Raw genomic sequence first — 25,334 nt, forward strand, 5'->3', positions numbered from 1 at the left:
CAGCTGAAGTGTCAATCCCTGGTGCATTTGTAGGTGGGAAGATGCCTTCTCACTATTTCTTTCTGATGCTTGAAATTAAGGACAGTGAAAGCTAGGTGAAGTCAGAGAAGGTACATTATAAAAACCAAACTAATTAATTTAATTGTTTTCCATAACAATATCTGTAACAGTAATGGAACTTAAGATTTTTGTTGAAAAGACTGTCACCAGTATGGAAATCCTGCTTCTGCAACAAGCAAAGTTAAAGGTGAATTAGCTGAAGAGACTCGGCGGGAAAAAAAGCGCTCTCTGATGTGATTGTTCATTTGGCAGCACTCCCCTCTGGTCCCACAGACTGGACTTTTGGTTGAGTTTCCTGGCACAAGTGGTCACAAAAAGTTTCTCTTATGTCCTCCTTATTGAAAAATGGTGCAGCCTCATTAAAATGAAATGGCTGTCAGGAAGACTTGCGTACAAAGAGAGTTGGGTAACTTTGACCTGTTTGTGGCATTGCTACTTAGTTCACTGAGGAGCTTCTTCCAAATTTAGCAAATGAAATGTATTGAGACGCTTAGATAAAGAATAAAAAAAAAATCAGTGAAAATGGTCATTGCCAGGAAGCTAACTTTTGTCTTCAAGAGAGGCAGTTTGATTTCAGATTTAAAACGTCCTTAAAAATATTTAATATGTTATAAATGGCATATCAAATTTGCATGTGTTGCCACGAAGCCCTAGTTTCATGACTGGTGAAAGCCAGAAGCAGCAACTTCTGGTGAAGTTGAAATTAATCTTTAAGAATTATTAGATCTGGTTTTCTTTGGGCCAGTTCCTTACTCTGGCTCACTCCCAGCTGCACAAGCTCCAGTACAGGTGTGAGAAAGGTGGTGGCATGCATAACGGGCTGCGTGATGCCAGGCTCAAATAATATTGAAGCAAAACAAACACACAACCTCAGGATCATTCATCGCTGGCTGTAGAGGAAAAGGCTTAAAGGCAAGCTGAGCATCTTATTTTGGGTTTCTTTTGCACTGGGGTAGTGCATGCAATATTCAGATTTAAGTATAATGCCATCTTCCTCAAGCTTGAAAAAGTATTTCCAATAGGAAAACAAGCCTTGCTATGCCGTTACTTTTTATTTTCCATAACCTGTGAATTTGGGCCAAATTTGGCCAAGAAGACTGATGAACCATACTGTGGTATTCAAAGGTAAAACATTTGCTGACTAAGTAGCCTGGTAAGAGTTGTGTAATCTAGAGTGCCTTGACCTATAAAGCTTGTGGAATAATTGAATGCTCATTTAATGTCAGGATTTACAAAGGAACAACAATATATTTCAAATAAAGCTTATGCTGGAAGCAGTTTTCTACAACTTGAAATCAGTCACTGAAGAAGTTAATAGTTACGTGGAGGGAGTGTCAGTCCTGACTTCTGGGTGGGTTTTGCTGGTAATAAAACCAAAAACTACAACAGCCCCAGCCTATGTTGTGGGAAGATGACGCTGGTTGTTCCTTCACTTTTCTTTTTTTCTGCTGTATATAGGCATTTTAAGATCCATATGAGACTTTATGGCAATATTTGATAATGGTGGAAGTTTTATAAATTTTAACTACAACATCCATGTTTGGGATGTCAAGTACCAGTTGTACAAATAAAGACCTGCTTTGTCTCTTCATTTGCAACATTATTCACATGACTTGAGAGGCTCTTTGGAGGATGGTCTTTAAAGTTTTGGCGTTTTTTGAGAGGTGGTGTGTGTTTTACTTTTCTTTTAAACTAAACATAGCTTCTTGATCATCACTCTTTAAAGAAGCAGTAAATTCACTATGATATAAATTTCAGAGAATGTAATTACACCTCGTGAAGCTTTAGGCAACTCTAGATGAATATAATTTCTATTAAATAGACTTGTGTTTGAATTTATGTATTTCATTTAAAAGGGTAAGAATTTTAAAAGGTTATTAGAAGTTTTAATAGATGAAAAATTATTCAAATCTGTGTACATCCAATCCAGATAAAATTTGTGTTACAGGAACTTGTGACAAAATTAATTTTTTACAGTCCCCGGACACTAGCTGTGTGAGAAAGCTAATTGGCTAAGAATCACTTAACATCTAACGTGTGTTTTAACCTCTTGTTTTCAGACAAAATGGTAAACGTGGTTTTTTTTAATTGCTTTTTGATTATAGTTCTCTGAGGGGAACTTCAGCTGACATGGTGCCTATTTCTGTTAAAAATATTAATTCCTTGTGTTGCATTATGTTCAGTGATCTTTGTGCTACATGCTGTCAAACCAGATAATTTCTTTTTTTTATTTCAGGGTGATTTGAATGGGGCACATCACTCTACCCCAAATGGGAAATTGCCAACTAAGTTACCAAAGAGAAATACTCTCTCACCTGAGAAAAGCAGGCACAACTTAGCGACAAAGAACTATGAGCAGCCTACGATAGCTTCTAAATCACGTTCTCCGTCTCCGTACACAAAAAGACGAATGTGTGAGCTCTCAGAAGAAGCCAGGCAACGACTGGCCCATTTAAACCTTGGTCCTCATGAATTCAGAAGAGAAACCGATAAACCTCCGTTTGTAGTTAGACGGGTTTGTATTCTCTCCAAAGTGCTTCCAGATTAAGCTCAGATCAAATATTGTTCTTTCACTAACTACTGCTACAAAAATTCATTCAACTCTTAGTTTAGATGAATAATTTTTTCTCTGCTTAGCAGTCTGTCACACAGTGATTTAAATGTAAAATTAACTAAAATAAAATTTCTTTTATCCACGTTAGTAACAGACAAAGATCAAATTCTTTCATGAATATCTTGGTTAAATTCTCTGAGGTCCCATTTCTTTTCTTCCAGCGCACTAGACAGGATAATAGGTGTATAAATTCAGCTTGGAAGTAATTGATATTAGTATTAAAAATTCCCAAATAAGACTTTAAAGAAAGAGTGTCTAATCACATTACAAACACTTCCTCTCTTTCAACTTTTTTTATACTGGCATCCTGTGATCTTTGACACACTTCCTTTGTTCAGATCTACATCTCTAACACTCTTAACTTAGAGTTCATAACCAACTTGACTTCTAGCACCCACAGAAAGATGTTTTGCAAACCATGTGTCAAGAATTGCTCTGAAATTTCTTATTTAAAGAAACTGTGTTTAAATGCTTTAATATGTAGGGGCTAGATTTCCTAGCCTCCTGGAGGATCCATATTCTCTTTTTTTTTTCCGCTCTTGATTTTTCTTACGATTTTGAATGTGTATGATCAGAAATTGGACTCTTCTGATTCTGTGCTGTGACATTATGGTTTGTCTACAATTCTGGACCCTTGTCACAGCCATTGGGATAATTTAGTGTTTAATTAGTTTTCTTCTCACTTTATTTAATTTTTATCTATTTACGTACAAATAAATTAATAATATCTTGTCAAATTTTAGAAATCTTTTCCAAGTTTTATTCTAAGTACAGGTACCTTTTAGAAATTCAGATTAGCCTTAATAAACCATTAATCATTCATCAGCCTACTGTTTATCTCTCTCTCAGATATTTTTCTTTTAACTCTTTAATCAATTCTTCTCTTTTGTGATCTGTAGGTGAAGTTCACAGTTTATACCATCTTCAAACACCAATCATTGATTTTGATTGCTTGGTTATGTTTTTACAGAAAAGGAAAAAGCTTTTCTCTTAACATACCATATCCTGTTGTGGTCTTTCTAGATATAGAATGCTCCTTTTAGGGCATCTTTACTGCTGAGGACTCTTTTGGCCTGGAGATTTTGTGTTACATGAAGATAAAACTTAGATTGTGTTAAATGTAACTTTTTTAATTAGAAGAGATTCGTATCTCGCTCAGTGAGATCTGAGCTGTTTGGAATAAATATGAGATACCAAGAATCATTTAAAAAGGCTGCAGACATTACAGATGAAGGAGAAAATTTGTGCATTTTTTTCTTTGAACAATGGGATTTTCAGAGTTTTCTAGACCTTTCTACCACTGCTTTTGGTTTTGCACAGGAGTGTGAATAATACACATAATTTTAGCAAAGCGTTGTGAAAATGGTTTTAAACAGTATTGAATGAAGAAGTATTTCAGAAAGGACTAGGAGTGATCATATGAAGGAAAACAGAAAAAAGTCGGAACTGATACATCTGATACTGAGCATTTTAAAATTATTTGCTACTCAGGTTGAACAGCCGAGTCCTGCTATTAAACTTCATACCTGGTGTCCTATGCGAGAAAGCGCAGCAGAAGCCTGGACCAAGGTAAACCACGGTCAGTATTTTCTGCTTTGTATCTCGTTAATACTTTTGTTTTCTGCAGCAGTTTAGTGAGGTCATTTTGGTTTGTGGAGTTTTATTTTTATTTATTATAAAGAAGTCAGTGTATAATGGAGAAAAAAAGCAGTTTTTTCTTCCTAGGAATAGGAAGAATACAGAATAAGCTGCAAAAGGTGGTTTTGAATAGTTCTTTACCTTGTGCAACTTGGAACACAGTTGTACATGATATGAAAGTAGAAGTAGAAAATACCAAAGCCCAGGCGAGTGCTGTGTTTCACTCCACTCGTTTTGATGAGTTGGATTGTGAAGCAAATCTGCACCAGTCTGTGGGTGTCTTGATCAGGCTTGGAGTATTGATCATTTTGAAGTTCAAGGGCTCTGTTGCTTCAAAAATGAATACTGTTTTTTTTCCAGCAGTACTTGTGAGTAGTGGTTCACTGACTTCCTGTTATTAATGAGCATCCAGAATGTGTTCCAGTGTCTGCTTTGGCATTCATTGGTATTAGTAAGTGGGGGTTTAATAAAAGGTGTGGGACCAGAAATTCAAGCAAGTAGCCTAAAACTTTGTTTTATTGCACATGTCTGGCAATATGACAATTTTAATGAGTTTCATCAGTATTCGTCTGTGTGCTCTGCCTCATTTTTACTGCACCTCCTCACTAATTGTAAATTGTTACATTGCAAATTATTATGAACTTGTTACTTTACATTTGTTCTTTGTGGTAGCACTGGATGCAGGATTTTAAAGGTTTCACATACCCTTTGGGGTTGTACTAACCAATCTGTAGTAGCTGGGTGATGTAACAGACCTCTTACCATCCGATACCATACTTACAAAATGAGTTGGTGATTTCGCGCCAGTGGTTGGGAGACAGAGATCCACTTCACTGCTGATATCCAGAGGATGGACTGGTCGCCTGCCTGTGTCTTGAGGCTTAACTGTAACTTCTAAAAACACTCAGATTCCTACAAGTAGGAACCTCCATACTGGCTTAGTCCTTTTTTGCTTTTTTACAGGTAGCTAACAGGGGTTTCTCTACCTTGTTGTACAGCACAGAAGTCCTTCTGCGGGCTTGGCTCACAGCGTGAGGGTTGTTCAGTACAGGCTGACACAATCAATTAAGAAGGCCAGACATAGTTTAATGTGAGTCCCTCAGGGATGAGGCGTATGTTGGTGGAACATCCTAGCCTGGTATGCACCTCATAGTTTCCCCATGCCTGTTTCCATGGGCTTCATACTTACGCGTGTGGGTCAGTGGTGAAGGAAGGAATGAAGAGGTGGTAGGAGAAGGGAGGGGTGGTCATAGAGAAGCTTGTTCAGAGAAGATTAGTAAGCTAGTGTAATGTACATTAAAATTTTTGGCAATGGTGGAGCTCGATTTTATGTTGATTTAGGCATTTAATAGCTTAACAAAATGTGCCATTTCTGTCTGTGCAGAAGACAGTGTGTACGCTGATTGATTATTTTAGACATTATGTTCCATTAAATGTGAAGTCATTATTTCAGGTAAAGAAAGTGATTTCCTGAAGCATCTGAGGAGACTGCTTAGAATTTCACAGTGGTAGTAATAATAATAAGTTGCTTTAGTACTGTTTGGGAGGAGAGGTAAGCTATTTTGTTAAAGATTTCATAAAGTTTAGGATATTTGAATTTTCTTTTGATTTTTTTTCTGGGATGCTCCCTTTTTCTTCCTCCAGATCCTTCTCTTCTTGGCAGCTACCGACCCAAGAAAACTGAAGTGAGTACTCTGAAGTGCTATTGTTTACACATTGTTTTTTGGTAAGCTCTGAGTGAAAAGGATTGTCTTGCATATGTGTTTTTGAAACTTTACCCACTGTAGTATCAAAAGCAAGAAAAGAGACATTTTAAATCTGATCTAACCCAGTTTAGGACTGCCAGCAGAATATTTACAAGTAGAAATGTGAGACTTAACACTCTGTAAGATTTGCATGCCTGTAGGTACAGAAGTTGCTTCTCCTTGACATTAAGGCTTGTGACAAGGCTGTAGAAGAGCCTTGAAAGTCAGTTTGCATTTGCCTTCCCAGTCATTGTAAGAGCACACTTCGTTCTGGAACGTATGGAAAGACAGCACTGGTACAAGTGGCAAGCCACTGCTCTGTTATCTAACATCCTTTTTCAGATTTTAGCTGCCCTGCGTGTTAAATGTATCTGAAGATTAACATCAAGGTTCCATTGGTTTTTGGTGGATTTTATTCTTTCCATCTTCATTTATTTGGTTCTGCCTGTGTTCCTGTAGAAATTATGGGTTCAGGGATGTAATTATGTGTGCCCCCTTAGATTTTCTAGTAAGTGGAAAAACTGATGATAACAGGGAGAGGGAAAGAAGGAGAATTACAAGGATAAACTTCAATATATGTTATGTGCACTTTTGTCAGATTCTAAACATTTATTACCAAGGATAGCAGTTTTGTTTACCATGTGAATCTACTATGTTGTGCCACTTCTGGATTGTTCCGTGGCTGTAAATGCAAAACGGTAAAGGAAAGAGAGAATTTCTACTAAATATGTTTTTGTGGGTTTATTTTATTTTTTAATGATGGCTATTTCAAGGTCATGTCATCTCCTGGTTCCCTCTGCACCTCCACCCCCAATGGGAAAGTAGACATTAGGAGCAGTCATTGGAGAGTGCAGATGGCTGAGCTACAGGCTAGTTCATGATGTTCTTGATGCCACCAGTCACTTGTGATTCCCACAAAGTCAGGGCTTAAGAAAATGTATCTTTTTCTTGCCAGAAATAGAAGACAGCTTTGTTTAAGAGCAGTTGGTTCCCAAAGCTGAGGAAAAAAACCTGCAACCTGGAAAGAGCTAATGAGTAACCTCATTATTTGTGGTTGGTTTTGCTGTGGGTTTTGGGCTTTTTTCCCTCAGCTTTGGGAGACAGCTCCTGTAAAAGTCCCCATGCCAGGTAAAAAGGAGTAAACCCCAGAGACTTTTTAGCTCTGTGTTGCAGGTCAAGAGGAACTGCGGAGGGAGTAAATAGTATAGTGAGGAGTGAATAGGAGATGGGCCTGAGTTTTCCCTTGAGGAACAGCAATCTTGGGGAGGAGGGGGAAGAACCCTAAAAGCACCAGACTGAGAAGTCTATGGTTTGTGTTGTTTAGACTCTCAGGAATCATTCTGAATCTCTGAGATTCCTGGGAAGGGTAAGCCTTTAAACTGTGCAGTCAGAAAACGTGATAAAAGAACTGTTCCAGTAGATTTTGCCATAAGATTGGGCGTTAGATACCAACAGAGTCCTCTGACACTTAGGCCGGGGCTCTTTCACTAAAATGAGGGTCCTTGTTATTTCCCAAGCAGACATATATTCCTGCATCTATGTGCAACCTTTAACCTTTTTGGTTTGAAAAATAAAAACATGAAAACTGTACATCTTGATTTTCATAATAAATTTTAGCAAGGTTTGGTGGGTTTTTTGCAGGCAAAACCTACTCATGGAAAAGACTTTGACAGTTCTTATGTTTGCAATAAGGATATGATCTCAGATCCACCCAACAGACAGTCCCATTCCGCTGGTTCATTAGAGCGTTCAGCACCTCCAGCCTTTCAGAAGCATTCTCTAAGTTCTGTGCTAAATCGATCTTCTCTAAGAGAAAGGTAATGACTCGGTTCTGTTTGTGAAATTCTGGAATTACTAACACAAGCAGGCGATAACAGTACTTACATGACTATAGTTTGCTTGTTTTGGAGGTGTGCAGGATGAAAAAGCTGAGAACTATGTTGCTGTTTGACTCTTCCTCAGGTGCTGTATTTAACATCACATCTCTGCTTAGTGAATGCAATCCTACTAACACCAGTAATGAATCTTTGACATCTCTGTTGCTAACCTTCTTTGAAACAGTGAAGGCCCAGATTTCAGACTGCTAATATCCATCTAAAACAAAATACTTGAATAAATAAGTGATCGCTGTTTCAGAGGTGATTACAATCTCGGGAACGTAAATACAGATATTTGTCAAGTAAGCTTTCTAGGAGGTGCTTGGAAACTTTTTTTCCTTCTGATTTCTAACTAGTGTTAGTAAGCATGTACTTGGGGCTATTCTGTAGTCAGATGTGACTAGCGTGTAGAAAACAATTGGGTTAGCTTTAATCTAATCAGTGTATTATTTTTCAATCTTTCTGCTTTATGACACCGTAAGATTTTGTCTTTTGGGCCTGCGCAACAACTGTGTGTCTATTTCTTAGTAGTCTCTACTGACCCCAGTGGGGTTGGTATGGAGACAGTTTCTAATATCCCTTAGTTCAGTGGATTTCAATCCCTGGGTTAATGTTTTGGGCAAGCTTTAGAGTCTCAGTGTCTCATGAGGGTGGGATGGAAGAAATGTCATAAACCAACAGGTTATTTTCATGCTTAAGTCCTTCAGTCCTTCAAGAAGAGTATCCCCTACCTCCTGCTGAGAGAATGTGTACTTGGTTCACAATGCTTCCATATTAAGTTACTGGATGGCTTTCTGGGAGCAGAAAAACTGCCTAAAAAGGTGGGCTTGAATAAGCAAATACGTAAAATAAGCCGGAGAACCTGAGGGTCAAACTGGTGTACTGTCCGAAATGTTGAAGTGTTTACTGAGGCCCAAATTGGAAGTGTGCTTTGGTGGCTGGTTTACACTCATTCCAGGCTGCTTCACTGGTGTTACCATTGGCACCTTGGTTAGTAAGGGCTCACAGGATGTGTTTTATAGCCTACACACAGCCTAATGCTTTTTTTCAAAATAATAAAATTGTCTCCGTTTTTCTTTTTTAAAAAACAGTGACAGGTGGCAGGTGAGATTTGAATTTTTAATACTCATGAAGTTTGTGTTTTAACATCTTCCTCTGCTTGAAAACTTGCTTGTTTGTTGTTCTGTGTAACAGTATTTCTTTAGAGCTGTTACACAGAGATCAGGATGTATCTGGGGTTTGCTGGAAGTTTCCCTGTCATCTTGTCTACCTCCCCACTCTCTTACAATGTTTGTGCATTAGTTACCCATGTTGTAATTGTGACTTCTTTTTCATCCTTTTTTTTCAGATGGAATCCTTTTGGGGAGGGAGAAGTATATTTTAAAATGCATTAAAGTTAAAGCTGACAGGGTCCCCTATATTGATGGCAGGAAGATCTTGTATGTTGTGAGCTGCTGTTACGTGCATAGTAATTTAGTCATCTGCCAGTTAATCTTGAACTTGTCTGCACATTCTTACTTTTTCTCTTTATGAGCCCCTCTCCAGATGTGATTTGTGATCCTGTGAAATTATGTTTTTTCTTCTTGGTAGAACGAATGTTCTCAGCTCTTTAGAGATGGATCATCTCTCACAGTTAAAGATGTAAGCATTTTTTTTTGTCATCAGAAAATTCAAAATGAGAAGGTAAAGGGCATAGTATAAAAAATTTGATCTCTATTTCCTGCTGCTGAGATAACAATGGATTTAGCTGACTGTATGCTGAAAGTTGGAATGACAAACATGGAGCAGAGGTCAGTGTTTGGAAATGCATGTGGACGCTGCTGTTCAGATCATAGAAATACAGAGAAAATCAGTACCACTGAAAGTATATCAGCATTAGTGTACTTGCAAGAATAGTCTTATCTCACAGTATTTGGTGTTTATTTCCTCAATTTTATTTTGAATTACAAAGACAAAGAGTGTTTCATATCCAGGCTATTTTTTTTAATGCTAGTCAACTCGTAGTCAATATGAAACTTGACTCCCTGCCTCAACGTTTAGTTCCCCTTTTTTCCCTTTTTTTTTTTAAAAAAAAGTGTAAAGCGAATGTCTGCCTTCTTGGGAGTATTTCCCAGAGCCCTGCTGTGTAGTTGTTAAGCCACTGCAATAATCTTCAGTGATACAGAAATTGGGGTCTTGCATAAGGTCCTCTGAGCCCTTTTGTGTCCTTTGCAGCAGTTGCCAGTCCCTTTCTGTGAGCCTGCCAGAGAGACCGCAGATCAATCCCTTCCCCTTTTCCACTGAGTTTGAGCCAGAAGCAGAACTGTAAATAGATTTACTGTTGAACAAGGCACTGAAGTTTTGAATATTTATTTTTCATACTTTATTTTTTACGTTTTTTATTATTTAGGTGACTTAAGGGAAGCATTTGCTGCTGCTGCAAGCTGACACTCGGCAGAGTGATGTAGCTGTACAACTCCACTTCCCATTTTTGATCCAAGCTCCTCTGCAGACCCGTGGTACATACACACTCTTTAGTTGCAGCCCATGATGTGTGGCCAGCAGTGTGGCAACGCAGTCGACTTTCCCCTCCGTGGTCTGGCTGTTTGTGCGTAGAGAAGTGTCCTGTTGTGCATAGAAGGGTATCCTGTATGCTTTAAAAAAAAACTACATTCTCTCAGTGCTGCTGCCGGAGAGCAAAATTCAAGTCCAGTCCTTGCTTTCATGATGTTTATACATTCTCATGCCCTTCTAGAAGACGATGTTTTTCTTGGGGACTTAGAAGCTAAGCCTTCCTTGCAGCACTGAAACCTGCAGCAAAGTACCTTTTGTGAAGAAAACGAGAAATAGTGAGACAGATTCTGTAAGGTAATGACAGAAGTCCTCTGAAAGGAGCTATATGCTGGCACAAGAGAAATCCTTTTCTCAAGAGACTACAACAATCATAGTAGTATTTGACCATTGCTGTTGTGTTTAGAGGCAAAGCTACTTCTCATGCATTTGGGATCAAAGGATTTTTTTCCTTATTCTGGAACTGGCAGGCTTTTGCATTGACTTCCAGAGTGAAGTGCAGCTCAATGTATTTTATTTTTTTTAGTATTCTCCTAGTGATACTGCTGATCTTACCTACTATGAAATTTAACAAAAACCTCAGTTCTCTTTGACGTAAGACAGAGGGTAACTGGATCAGATGCCCTTCTGTAATATTCTTCTATAGTTTTACTACCATCTTTTTCTTATACTGTCTTTTTCCAAGTACTAAGGAAATACCATCATGAAGTTAGGTATTATGAAGAGCAGATATAATGATAGATACTAATAATTAGATATTAAAGAAATACTATATCCTCCATGAAGTCCTTGAAAATTCCAGGTATCAGAAACTTTGGCTTCAGTGACCTTGAAATGCATCACAGCAGGATCTTGGGTACCAGTTTGTTGCTTAGCAAAACCCACACACAGGCGGGTTTTAGAGTGATATTTTAGAGTGGCTTGCATCCTAAGACAGGATTTACTTCTGTGAATGTGCATTTAATTTTTGAGAACTTTCTACTACAAAATAGAACACTGAAAAATTTAGCAGACTTCCTAGAGAAGAAAAAAACTTGCTTTAGGGAGAGGCTGCAACTAGGTTTCCTGTCTATTTCTAGCCATTTAAAAGTCATTATTTCTAATTTTTTGGAATTTAGTTTGGTAATAAGGTTGTTATGGAATCATTTTGGTTTATCAGTCTCACCTCTTGGGGGAATTTACTTATTTTGCGTTCTTTATGCTAACTTCCGGAATCGGCACTTGCTCAGTTATTTCATACGATATTCTGCGAAAGTGAGCAGTGCCTAAGCCTTGTTTCCTACTTCTGACCAACATCTGTACTGTTTGTCATCTTCTTCAGTTGATCTTGCTGCAGTGGTAAGTAAATATGAAATTGATTCCTGTCAGAGCTGTTTTGTATAAAAATTAATAAATTCAGAGAAGATAGACGGTGATAGAAAAGCTTCCAAAGAGAATAAGGAGATTCGGCCCATCTATTACATACTCATAATTTAGTACCAGAATGACTTCAGCCTTTTGAGGGCACCTGCTCAGCAAATGTATTGGCCTGCCTGGAAATCCTGGAAGCTGTCAGCCACTCAAGTTTCACTTTTGCCATGAGGATGATGTATCTTACCACAGTTTTAAAGGGTAGATAAGAAATTTAGGAGGGAAAAGAAGGCATTTACTAGTTTAAAAACTCAGGACTTGAATGTATCTCTAGTGCTTCAATGTCTAACAGCTGTAAACAGGGCTTTTGAAAGCAAGAGAAACTATACAGAAAGAATGAGAAATTTCTACTTTTTTTTTCATTTCTTACTGAAGAGGGAGAGCAAATGGTTCCACAGCTAAGCTGTCAGCTTCTGTTTCCAAATATTTAGGCTTCTGTGCTTCCAAATATTCTGGCTTCTTGTCTGTGTGTAATTGTTTCTGCTTCATGGTAGTATCCTGGCACTGTGAAAGCAGCTTCCTTCCTCTGCTTCAGATACTGTGAGAATGTAAGGATTTTTGTGTCGGTATATTTTCATTACAATTCAGGAACCAGTGTATACCAATATAGTCCCTAAAACACTTTTGCTCTGCATCTACACTAAGGTTCACAGCTATCAGCCATTTTAAGAAAATGGCATACCTTACTACGTGGACCAGTAAAACTTCTTTACTTGTGTCCTTTACTAAGCGTCACCCAGCCTTTCTACTGTGCCTCCACAGAGACCAAGTTCATCATACTGACACCACTTCATGTCCTCTTAAATGAGAATAAAGCGAGTTCTGCTTTATAGAACTTACCGTGAATGCTGCATAAATGTCTTCTTGGATATAGAATCATAGAATGGCCTAAGCTGGATTTTTTTTCTATTTCAGATTTAAATATACTTGTTGGGTTTTTTAAGAATCCTGTTCCACATATAAGTCCTTGCAGATTGTGGGGGTTTTCAGGCTATACTTAGCTTTAAGAGTTCTTTCTTCCTCTTCACCCCAACTATGGTAGCGTTTTCTCCAATTGTGAATCTGGTACTACAGGACTTCATTGATTTCTGTCCTCTGGTAGTTTGTCCTTGTGTGTGGTTTTACTCAGCATGAAGTCTGTGTCTTTGAAGCTGATGAATTCTTCATGGAGGCCACGTGGACCGAGTTGTTCCCAAAGCTAGGAGGTGTGATGGTGGGGGAAGGAGTCACGATAGGCATTGCAAATATTCTGCAGTAGGCTTTTCCTTTAATTCTACTGATATGAAATATATTAGTATCTCCTGCTGACATGTGATATTAACATTTTTACTGTGTGCAAGTGGATGATTGGATTGTCTGACATTTGAAAATTCCTATTTATTACAGCTCTCAAGTTCACAAGCTGCTATTTGACTAGAGTACATAGGTGGATGTATCCTGTTTGTATTTCTAATGGAGTATTTCATCCTAATGGATAAAATTATACATGAAAATAATCTTTAGCACAAGATCTAGACTGTCTGCTTGGCTTTTTGTTGTTGTTGTTATCAAGGTAGATGATGTCTGTATGACCTTAAGAAAATCCTTATCTCATAAAAGAAAATAAATGCCTTTAGTCACATTACAAGGGAAAATGGTTCTGTTTCCCTGATCGGACTCGACACAACATCTTTGAAATTAATCTTGAGAAGTTCTTTGATTGATCTGGCTTTTTCTAGGTCACTGAGCTATATTTCCAAAGTGTTTATACAATCTATTGGAATCAATAAACAATTTAAACCAATGTAACTGCAGAATGTTTGCAAGTCCCAGGGAAAATTGAAAGTATGACAAAGAATACAGCTGTAGAAGTTTATTTCGTTTATCAGGACAAACAGTCATTGGAATGAAATGACTTTTCTTTCAACATAGCAATATGGTAGTGACACCTTAATCTCATAAATAAGTAGCTACTCATTTTAAAAACTCGTTATTGGTGATTTTGGGCAAATGGAATCCCTTTATTTATACTCTACAAAGCTGTGCTGTAAAGCCTGTTCTATAAAGCATTTCCAATAGGAGAGTTAGAATACCATAAAAAGGTTTCACTTCAGATTATGGTGGTTATGTTTCAGGCAAGATTTTATTTTATTTTGAATTTTAGTCGGTGTAAGTATTAACGTTATGACTTTAAATGTAGATTTGACTCTATAGTTATTACTAAAACTAGACAGTTACAATACTAGAAAAACTAATTTAAAAGAAGCTGATACTATTTCAAATCACACTTAAGGTTTTGATATTTTGGGGGGGGCGTTTGTTTGGGGTTTTTTTGGTAAATTATGTGGGGTATGTGTGAGTGGTTAACGTTTCTTATACCACAGCGCACACTAGTGGATAGATCAATAAAATCAACTGAAGAAAGAAATTTAATAGTTCTTGAATTAGGTACTTAAATCTTCTTCTTGCAGACATAGCCACGTATTTTCTAAATGAATACAATAGCAAGCTGGGTTTTCTTTTTCTTTCCTGAAAGTAAATACATTTATCTCCAAGGATATTTGTAAATTTAAGATTAATAACAATGATCTGAAATCTTACATAGGAATTTCATAAAATTTATTTCCCAAAGGCAATCTATTCCAACTTAACTTCTCAGTGCCAGCAACCTGGATGCTGGAAGAAGAGCAGCCACTGTATAAATAAGAGAAAATGCCTCGACTTCATGGATCTGTCTTTTCTTTGTCAGGTGGGAAATGACTCACTCCTGCTGCGTCTAGGATGCGGATTTTTAAACATGCGTTTTGGAGGTTCTTTAATATTAGTAAATGTTTGTAAATGCTAATGGGAAGTCATAAGATGATAGTATCACTCCAGCCCTTTTCCTTTACCTCTTTCTTTTTTCAAAACACTGCTAGTAACAGGGCAATGCAGTACATCAAACTCTGCTTGGCTCTGTTAGGGAAACGAATGTTACCGCCTGCTTAAGGGACTTAGACTTTTATTTCTTTAAAGGCAATGCTTTCCTCTCCTAACAGAATTCACAAACCCTTTTACTTTCTTTTAGAAAAAAATATGTGCGATCCTTTAGTGCAACAGATCGTCAAATTCTAGTATGCAAAAATAATTGAGCAGTATGGATTTACCATAGGTGCTATTGGGTTTGAAACTAATTGGAAATGTTCAGGATGCTAATGTGAGTGTTATAGCCAGCTTTGTGAAAGTTCTTGCCTGCGGTGATCCAAAGATAAACAATGTTAAAAGTCATTAGAAATATGGAAAGTACATCCCTCTATAGATTATATGATTCATCTTTCCAATATTGTGTCATTTCTTGGCACATTTCCTGAAGAAAAATAGAAACATTCAGAAATAGACAATTTGATTTAAGGAAACTCATAAATGGGGCTGAAAGTATCAGGGCTGTTTAGAACAGAAAGTGATATTTTGGAAAGGTAAGCAATAAGGAGTGAGTCCAAGTTGATTAGATACAAGAAAATTGAAGAAAGTTACTCAAAAGCAGAGGAGTGCTCACTTTCCACTTATATTTCTGTCTCTTTCTCTGGTAATAGAAGGAATTATCGAAAAGATTGCAAAGAACTCCCTGCCCTGCCTGTGACCTTCAAGGCAGCCTGGCACTTCCCATTTTCGGGATCCTGCTTCCATTAATTTTAGTGTTGCCAAGTTACTTGTTTTAGGTGGAAGCTTTCTACGTGTACCTGATTTGTTCTTTTGGAAGGAGCTGTATAATTCTTTAGCTGTATTGAAATTTCTGGAGATTTGATGAAGGCAAACTAAGCCAGGCATGACCAGATCGGGGATTTCGGAGTGATAGACAGGATAACGCAGGGAATAAGATAAATTGGAAAGAAGAGGGCAGAGGACTTGCAGTCCTAGTCCCACAAACCTATCCAGAGCCCACTGTAGAATCTCAGGGTTCAGAATAATGGTATTTCTCCACTACATCAAATTTGTGAAGCCAGCTATCAAAGCATGTCGCTGTTTCTTGTGCTCCTAATCCGCCCAGCGTATGGCAGCTCAGCACTGCTTCTGGCTGGTGTTCCGTCAGCTCCCATCGCAGTGGGATGACCAGTGCTCCTGTTAGAACGATACCACATTGTGAGGTTTTATTTTCTTGGTGCAAAGTTAGGTTCTCAGAGGTTAGGAGACATTGAAATGAAGATACACAATCTTGATTTGGTGCCCTGTTTCTATCCAATGGGGTGAGCTTGCGCATGTAAATATTTCCTAACTGTTCTCCAATAATTCTGTCCTTATGTTGATTCTTTTTTTTTTTAATAATACATTTTTGAGTGTACTAACGTGGTTGGTGTGTAAGAGATCCTTTTCTTAAAATCTTAGTTGCCTACCTTCACAGTCTGAGAATAACTATTAATATGAAATTTCTGCCAGTTTCTGAACTTGCTGAGAAGTATGAGTTTCAGGGTGTTGAGTGTTTGGGGCTTTTTGTACTGAAGTGGAGAAAATATGCTGCACAACATAAAAGGGTAAAACCTGAAAGTAACTGTTAGGTTTTATGTCACTCACACAAGGAAGCTACTTGGGTTTTAATGTGAAAAAAACCAACTTAAAAATGCAGTTCCATCTTGTGAAATAAAGATTGTGACTTTGCAGTTCTGTAACTCCATAGGCTTTCCAATCTGTGTGCACTGGAGTTATCTTCTTTTTGATGTATTCCATTGAAAAGAATTTCATGTGTGTGATACTTCCTTTAAAAGAAGAAAATGAAACCTGATCACTAGGAATAGAATAACTATATAGCTTTTCTATTCGGTAGGGACAATACAAACATTACAAAAATATTACTCAAGTTACAAAATGATCAACATTTTCTGTGTTTCATATCTTCTGTTGCTGTTGTGGATGCATGCTGTTTATGCACTGCTTTGAAATGTTTCTTTTCTTGTACCCCAGAGGAGAAAAAGAATCAAGTATAAACAATGTATATGTTCCAAACAGAAAGAAGTAATGCATGCTTCTTAATTTTAAAAAAGTAATAATCTGAGTCAAAGGCATGTTTGAGCTTTTCAACAAGAAAATACTTCTTCTGTTTGTTTTTCCTCTTGCAGATTTAGCTGTGGTTGGCCTTCACCAGCAAACGGAGAGGAGATCCATGAAAGAGTGAAAAATATTTTAAGGACACACAGTGCTAGACAGCGCCTAATATTTGTAAGTGTGACTGCAAACTAAGTCCTTTTTTTTCTCCAAGATGGCTGAGAAAGGAGTGTGTGTACAGTTTGGAATTTATTATAATGTTGTCCTGTGAAGCAGTCTTGATTGTAGAAATACAGGTTTGGTATACGAGCTGAACAGTTCCACACTGATTTCCAGTAACCTCATTAAGCATGGCTTTTATGGACAACATGCATAGGTAACCCTCTTGCAGGTTACTGGGGACAATGCAGTTAGTTTTTTTCAATATATTGTTCCTCACTTCCAATTTAAGCAAAAATTATGTTACAGCTCCATCAAACATCAGATGTTAACATGTTGTGCAGCTGCACATCAGCAGCTGCTTGTGTCCAGCTGTTTGTAAAGCTAATAGTATTCTTAAGATATCTGCTTTTTTTCCTTAATTACCTGGCTTTCAATGAACAGAGCTCTTTATCTAATGAAATCATGCACAGTATCAGAATATTTTGTCCTTGAGTCTAATGGCATTTTGAAGTGTGTTTTTAGACAGATAAAATTACTATTGGAATTTTGAGACAGTCAATTTTGGCTCAAGATCTCCTTGGCCAAAGTGTCGTACAAACTGAATAATAAGGTTGTTCGTCTGCAGAGAACTTAGGGTCTTAAATGTAATGTGAGGTAAAAGAAAGGTAAAATAAAAAGATGTAGGCATTAGAGGGAAGTAAGATTAAGATTAGGAGCTCTGATGAAATTATTATTTTTGTCTGACAATCTAGCACACGAATGTTACTATTCAGGGAGACACGAGTCTGCCAAAGTGCAGAAAGGTGCCTTTGCTTCAGCTTCTCCTTTTAGAAGAAGGAGGGTTGACAGAAATCTGCTTTTGAATGTTGCTGCAATTTTAAGTTACTGCTGTCCCGAGCTGTTGACCTTTCCCCTCTGAGGTAGCTTATTGTGTCAGTGGGAAGCGTGATAAAGAGTGAGAGCACCGTGGCCTCACACCTCACACCTCAGCACAGCAGCACAGGCTGGCATGGGAGTAGCGCTGGCTGGGATGGAGTGACTCCACCCAGCACACTGATCCCATGGCAGAGGGCTGGGGCAGAAGTGGAAGTTTTTGTCTCCATCTACTGCTGCACAATGTGCTGAAGAGCATCTGTCTCAGCTCTGCAGTCTTGATTTGTTAAGTTATTTATTGATTTGTTTGTTTGTTTACTTCCACAAATTTAGCCATCCTGGGCAGCTCCTCGTGTTGCCTGCATGCTTTCTTAATCTGGTTCTCATTTCAATCTTCATTTTTAGTTTAGTTGTTGTCCTTTTTTAAAAAAAACTCTGAAAACCTTTTTGTTGTGCATGCTAAGACTTTGGTCTAATTCATGCTGTACTTCCTTGGCTTTGTATACAAATGTTACAATCTTGTGAGCTGCTGCTTATGAAGTAGAAGACCCTCATCGTAATTTTCTGTGTCTCAGCCACTCCAAAATATGTACAAATCATGTAAAATCCTTCTCTGATGTTTCAGTAAACTTAAGATAACAAATTGGATTTCTGATGGTCCAGCATGTACATGTAGAATCATAGAATGGCCTAAGCTGGAAGGGACCTTAGAGATCATTTTAATCCAGCCTCCCTGCTGCCAGGGACGCCACCTCTCGACTAGATCGGGCAACACATGGGGATGTAATGAAAGCTTGCACAGCCTGAGCTGTCTCCAGTGGTCCCTGACCACTTTGCTTGAACAGCAGACCATGACTTGGCTATAAGAGATTTACTGGTTTGTTAGGAGAGCTGGATATCTGGTTACACGGTCTCTCCATACAGTCATAAAGACTATTGGATATAATAACAAGTAAAGGTGAATTGGATCATTTTCTTCTGGTTTACTTATTTTACTTACATGATTTCAAACGTTTTACCCTAGAATGACTTACACATGTGCTGATGTTCATGTATTACTGCAATATTGCACAAACGCGCACAAATTTACAAGCGTGGGGTTATATTCTTGAAGCTTTCAGTTGACTTCCTGTCAGCACACCTTGTCACTTCCGGTATTGTACTCTTGCTGGATGCTCACAGAAATTAATAAATAGAGATTAGGATTTGCTGTCTCCTGTTGGAAAACCTCATGGTCTTGCTTTAAAAAAATCCAAATTACCAGGGCATTGGGTAACATTTTTGAGTCTTTAATTACCAACCTGGTCAAAACAATGTTGGGAAAGGACCCTTTATTCTTCATTTTCTTCCACTGAGCAAAAAGAGTGGGACGATACTCCAGAGAAGTCTCACGATGTTTGATAATTGTGTACAGCTAACTTGTGAAAGCTGTGCTAACAACTGCTGACCTCCTTAAAAGAAAAAGAAAAAAATTACATCTCCTTGCAGCAAGTACTGTAAAATACACCAGGATTGGTTGTGCTTTCCCAGATGGCCCAAAATCTAGGCTGCGTTAGGACACAGTGGGTGGATGAGGTAACTGGGTCATCCTGAAAGCGAGAAAAAAGGACGTGCGCTGGCAATGCAGTGAGTGGATCTTGGCTCCGGTCTGGATCTTCTTCCAGACATCAAAAGCTTAAAAAGTATCTCTTATTTCGTTTTATTTCAAAGAGCCTGGTGCTAAATAACCATTCCCAGAAGCACCCAGCTGTGTTTTCCAAAAATTTTGTTTGCATAGTGCTCTGTAAAAATAGTGTGACTGGAGGTCTGCTACGGATTCCTTAGGGTGTCCACTGTAGCTTTCTGCTATGACATTCTGACAATATCGTAATGCTTCCATCTTGATTTTTGCTTTCCAGAACATAATTTGCCCCTGGCTAATACTGCAGAATTTTATTTACCACCATACCCCATTTCCTCCTCAGTGCTTTGTAGTCTGTGACTGCTGATGGAACAGAATTTTACTGTTTACAAACACACTTATTACCTTGTATTTCACCACAATGAATTGTGTTAGGTTTTTCTTCATCCATACACCTGCTGTTCAGCTTGCTCTGCATCTTACTGCCATCTACCACAATATTTATTGTCTTTTCTCCCAGTTTTGTGTGATTATTTTTAATGCACAGTCTTTTTTTTTTCCCCAGTTGTTTCTTCTATAGCATGAAAGATGATTTTTTTTTTGTTACTAATTTTCACAGCAATTGGCTTATGCTGAAAGCATCACTTAGTATCACCTCTTAAGTAGTGGCTTTGCTCTTCAGAGCAGAGTGAACATGGTTTGTGGTGGAATTTCTACTATCTTGTCTCTGGTGAGCAACTGGCTCCCTTCACATGAGGTTGTTTTGTTTCTTGCTTACTAAGAGGCCAAGTACAGGTTAATTAATGTCTAGATAGCATTTGGAAGGTAAGACTGCCTTCTAGCAACTTCTGGGCGTGCCACTGAAGGGTCATTAAGTGTGTCATAGTATTTGTTAACATTGGGTAGATGTTCTCAGCCCTGGGTATGTAAGTATTCAGATGCGTAGAATGCTTTTGTCTGGTAAATGCATTATATGAAAAAGAGTAGCTTGTCATAAAAGCTAATAAATACCAAGTTTTAGGTTGTTTTTCCTGTTTTCTGCAAGAAACAAAAGTCAGTGAGCAGTAGTTTTCATAGTGTTTTACCAACATGTTTAATGGGGATTGTTCAAGCTTGTGCTGTCTGCCTAGTTCGCTAGATCTACACAGTCTGGGAATTTTTTCCAGTTTATTACCTAAAAATTATTAGCTGAATTGTACTGAATTTAATTAAAAATGTTCATAAATGGCATTTGGCTCATTACACTTTGCCCCTTTCTCCCCCAAGAAATGTAAGCACTTTAATAGTCTTCTACTAAATGGAAGGAAAGTATTTTTCTAATGAGATCATTGTAATCAGAAAGCAAGGTAATGAGAATTTGATTTCTGTTTCTTTTAGGATGAGAGTAACTCATCAAAAGGAGACCTGACCAAGACAAGGGAATCTTTGCATAAATCACCCTTATCCATGAGTGAACTGCACGCCAGGTATGGAGTTTTTCTCTGGCCAAGACAGAACACTTATACAACTGATATTGCACTTGAAATTTAGCTAAAAAATTCTCTTCCTAAAAAATTCTCTTCCTATTCTGAGCTCTGTGATCTATCACACTGGGAAGTGGCTTCTGTAGGAATTAGTCCTACCAAGCTCTTTCACTTAAAAGCAAAATACAGTTAGCTATAATTTTGCCTTTCATGCTGCTTGATACTCTGTCAGTAGTCTTCATAAAACACTGACTGTGAAACTGGACTTGGTCATAAAAATGACCCTTAGGCAGTAGTTTTTGGATTTTATCAACCAGAGAGAAAATGTCACTTTAGAAATAACCAGTTGGTTATTTTTTCTTAAAACTGTGAGAGTACAAAAATAAATTGAAGTTTATTTAGTAATACGATTTGAAGCTGTTTTGTTGTTTTGTTGGGTATTTTTCCATAACACGTATCTTTGAAGAAGAGAAGCATCCTCAAAAAGCACAGCAGATATATATATATTATATCTTAGTGATTCAGCATGTTGTATTTCAGAAGACATCTTGAAAACCTGTGGTTTTGAAAGCCTAATTTATGTAGGTTAGTTGCTCTGTGTATTCCTCACATAGATGGCTAGGGTTTCATTTGAATATTTTAAGTAAAAGACACCAATTGAATTTATTTTGACAACTTCTGTAGTAGAAGTGAGCAGAATTGATGTACTCTATGCATGCACACAGTGTTTATCCAAAGTTTTAGTGACATACTGGAGGAAAGATACTAAGCAATGTAAAATATTTTGGGAGTTACATGGCTTTTCTGTTTTTCTTTCCATTAAGAGAGAAGTTCTGGAACTGTGGTGCTAAATTTGAGAGGTCTTGACATTAGGAAAAAGAGATTTTATTTTAATAATTAAATGTGATGTGGTATTTTGTAGCAAAGGCCTCTGGAATCACCACTGTATAGCACTGTAAGGAGGGTGATTCAGGATGGGTATTGTAGTTGACTTCTAATTGCAGTTGGTAAGCTCTAAAGTATTTGTTTGTGGTTTGTTGCCTTATAAAAATTGCCGTAATTTTTAGTTAGCTGTGTGCAAGGGATCTGGTTTGTCAGATTTTCACATGTACATGAAGTTGCTACTGCAGTTGTTAGTATTTCTATGCCTGTGCTTACCCCTGTATTGTGCACGTTGCCTTTTTGATCCCTTATCCTTTGTCCTGACAGCCGCTGCAATTAAATTGTGTGGGATGTGTTTGTGAGAGAGAAAGTGCAAGTTTTTGTTTTGAGGCAGCTTAGGGACTTTGAGGTTGATGCTGAAACTGCAGACCATGAAAAAAAAGAAAAAAACAAGCCCTAATACTACCGAATCGTGAAGCGATGAGACGTGAAATGTGGCTCTCAAGTTGGGAAAGGACTGCTCTGTGGGTTTAGAGGCCGGCAGCGCTGCTCCCGTTCGCTGAAGGGCGAGACATAAAAGGACTCGAGGACAGTCTGATTGCTGAGTGTTTGCCACAGCACTCATAAACAGCATACAAGGACAGAGACAGAGTTCATGGAAGGACGTGGTACCGTCGACCAAATGTTGGCAGTAAAGTAGAGGGATGATTGAAAACCACTGGGAGTAAGGAAAAGGTCCGTGTTTTGTGAAATATTTAGTATGTGATTCACTCAGAAAAGAACTTCTGGGACTCTTAAAGGAGATGTATGAGGGAACAAAAGCATATGACAGGTATTTCAGAGCAGGGAGTTGCGTGCAGAAATCCTGCTGTTAATATGATTTGTGAGTGTAATTCCCAGATTGCTTAGCTCATATTGTCAGCTGGTTTCCAGTTGGGACAAGAGAGGGACTCTTCCCTAGCTTGGCTCTATCTTTGTCCATACCAGTGCCTCACCTGCAAGGACTGGCTAAGGGAAATACGTATACACACAATGCCACCTCCCCTCAAAAAAAAAAAAAAGAGGGTAAATGAGGCTTTTATCTTTTTTTAAGTCTTTGTCAGTACTGGAATAAGGAACTTGTGAAAGTTGCTATTGTTTTTTGAGTCTTTCCCTTACTGCAGTTAAAGTGGTTGGATTTTGAGTGTCTCCATGTAGATAAAGCTTTCAGTAGAAGAAAAGACAAGCGCAAGGCTGACTGCGGGAAATGGATTCCAAGGAAAAGAGTGTCAGACCTGTTTGTTCTATAGTTACAAGTGCCACTCGTAGTGCCGTGCTTATTTGCCAGCCTGAAAATTCTCCATCAGAAGTGAGGTAACAGGAGCTGCAGAAAGGACGAGGTAAAACTGCAGTTGCTGATGGGTCCCCAGGGCGTGGATTTGTCTGCGTTTAACACCAGCTTGTGTACCTTTTCTATTGATTTTGCTGTTTGGGAGGTTGGTTTCTTTGTGTCCAAACTGTGAAGCACACTTCACCCTCTCCAGGATGATAAACAGGTTTAAATTTGCTTCGTACTGTTTGCTTCGTGCTGTTGACTGACTTTACGTGGCTCCAATATTAAAAAGGGAGGAAGGCCACTTCCACACTTTTTAAAAAAAGCTCCAGCATTTAAAGATCATCTTGTTATTTTATGTGGTATAGGTTGGCATCATCCCAATATTTGAATGTAAGAAATTTAAAAGCACAAGCTGTTCCTTCTTTTGTTTTCCATGGGACAGTGGAAACGTAGAAATTTGAATTTAGAAAACTGATCCCATGTTTTTCTCCCTCACCATTTTTCCTTCTTAAAGTGAAAACCTTGTGTTTTGATGCAGCTAGCTAGAAGTGTGTTTGTGGGTCCTTTGACGTAAGGTTTCTTTTGTCACGGGTGTTCACTGTTATGAACTTGAGGATGAAGTTTTTAAGTACTGATTTGACCATAGTAGATTAATAAGTGATACATATATAAGAAAATATAAAGCCTCCCTGTGAAATGTAATCCATTTCTTAAGTGAAGATAGTCACTGTAAGCTTCACATTTCCAGTTTCATTTCTCAGACTGAGAGCATTCACAGAAGGCTGAAGATAACTAAGTCCTAATTTTTAAGTGTCTAAATCTCTGAGCAGATATGAAAAATATCACCTCAGTAGTCGTTTTTTGCTTACTTTTTTTGAGCTACTTGTTTGATGCTTTATATCAGGAAATTGGCTCATTTTCATTATATGACGCAAACCTTTTTTTTTAAAGTTTCAAGAGAAGGCAAGTAGTCATAAAGTTTAGATATACATACTTCAGAATTGTCAGTGTCGTAATGATTTTCAGAGAATAAATTTCACTTCCTAGATCTAGGAGATAATTTCTTAAAGCAACTGAAATTTGAGACTGTACTTGTGTTAAGTATTAAAACAGTGACATGGAAGATGGGGTGGGGAAAGAACACTCGATTGCCTCTGTGTCATAATGTGTGTGGTGGAATACTTAATCCAAGATGCTTCCGATAGAGCTCTTTACAGCTGCAACCACAGTAATTTAATATGCCTCTGATAGATGGTCTTCATATTGAAATAGCTGCTTGTGGTTACATTTTAACCTTCAAAGGACACAAATCCTATTGCGCTGCTTCTGTATAGGCTCAGTGCCTAGTCACACTGCCTGTCACAATACAGCAAAATTACTGCGTGCTCTTTGAAAATTATTTCCCTTTCTATTTGGGAGGCATTATCAAGTGTACTCAGGTAAGTGGGGGAGAATTTGTGTGAGTGAAAAACGTGGGGCTCACGTTTCTTAGAAGAAGCTGCAGTGCATATTTTGTTTAGATTTGTGAAAGGTAGTCTTCGTTTAGCAGCTCTTTGTTTCTATTTTTGCTTGTTTTGTGCCTCTGATTCCTCTTCCTGATCTTGATTCGATCATTATTTCTTATCTTCTTTCTGTTGACAGTACACCAGTGCAGCAGAACACTGCCCTTCGCTTGGATAATGGTGAATATCGGTCTAGTCGTGCTCCTGTATACAAAGGGAAGCCTCGCAGAGCGATCTTTGAAGAGAGTCTCGAGAAAATATACAGAAACATGTACCAGAAAGCTTCTGGCACTGTTTCAGACCAAAAAATGCACTCCTGATAGCAATTCACCTAGAAATGCACAGCCCGCAGTGTTCATAAGTGTAATGAAACCTATTTTTAGGTAACAAATATTTATACTCTACTTTTAAGGTTTAGTTACACTTGGGCAGGGGTTTGTACAAATGAGATTTTGTCTTGAGTTGCCAAAAGGAAACTGTTAACATTCCCTTGCTCGGACACCCCCCCCCCCAAGAAACACTGACAGCAACTAAGCCCCTCCATGGTTAAGCAAGGTGGTTTCATTCCTTTAAGACTACGAAGAGGTAGTCATTTGATGACTAATAGGTCTGCTGAACGTTCCTGTC

The 25,334-nt window shown here is 38.1% G+C and overlaps 1 protein-coding gene across 1 annotated transcript in view; it reads left to right on the forward strand.

Moving 5' to 3' along the window:
- Positions 1-25,027, forward strand: part of SPATA6 (spermatogenesis associated 6) — a 34,405-nt gene extending 9,378 nt beyond the window's left edge. The window contains exons 6-12 of the mRNA XM_009867476.1: positions 2,297-2,575; positions 4,166-4,253; positions 5,957-5,997; positions 7,699-7,874; positions 16,964-17,063; positions 20,923-21,011; positions 24,847-25,027. Of these exons, the coding sequence (XP_009865778.1) occupies positions 2,297-2,575; positions 4,166-4,253; positions 5,957-5,997; positions 7,699-7,874; positions 16,964-17,063; positions 20,923-21,011; positions 24,847-25,027 (954 nt within the window). The remainder of the gene's footprint in view (positions 1-2,296; positions 2,576-4,165; positions 4,254-5,956; positions 5,998-7,698; positions 7,875-16,963; positions 17,064-20,922; positions 21,012-24,846) is intronic.
- Positions 25,028-25,334: the final 307 nt, after the last annotated feature.

Source organism: Apaloderma vittatum, unplaced genomic scaffold (assembly GCF_000703405.1).
Source record: "Apaloderma vittatum isolate BGI_N311 unplaced genomic scaffold, ASM70340v1 scaffold11584, whole genome shotgun sequence".
Taxonomy (NCBI): domain Eukaryota; kingdom Metazoa; phylum Chordata; class Aves; order Trogoniformes; family Trogonidae; genus Apaloderma; species Apaloderma vittatum.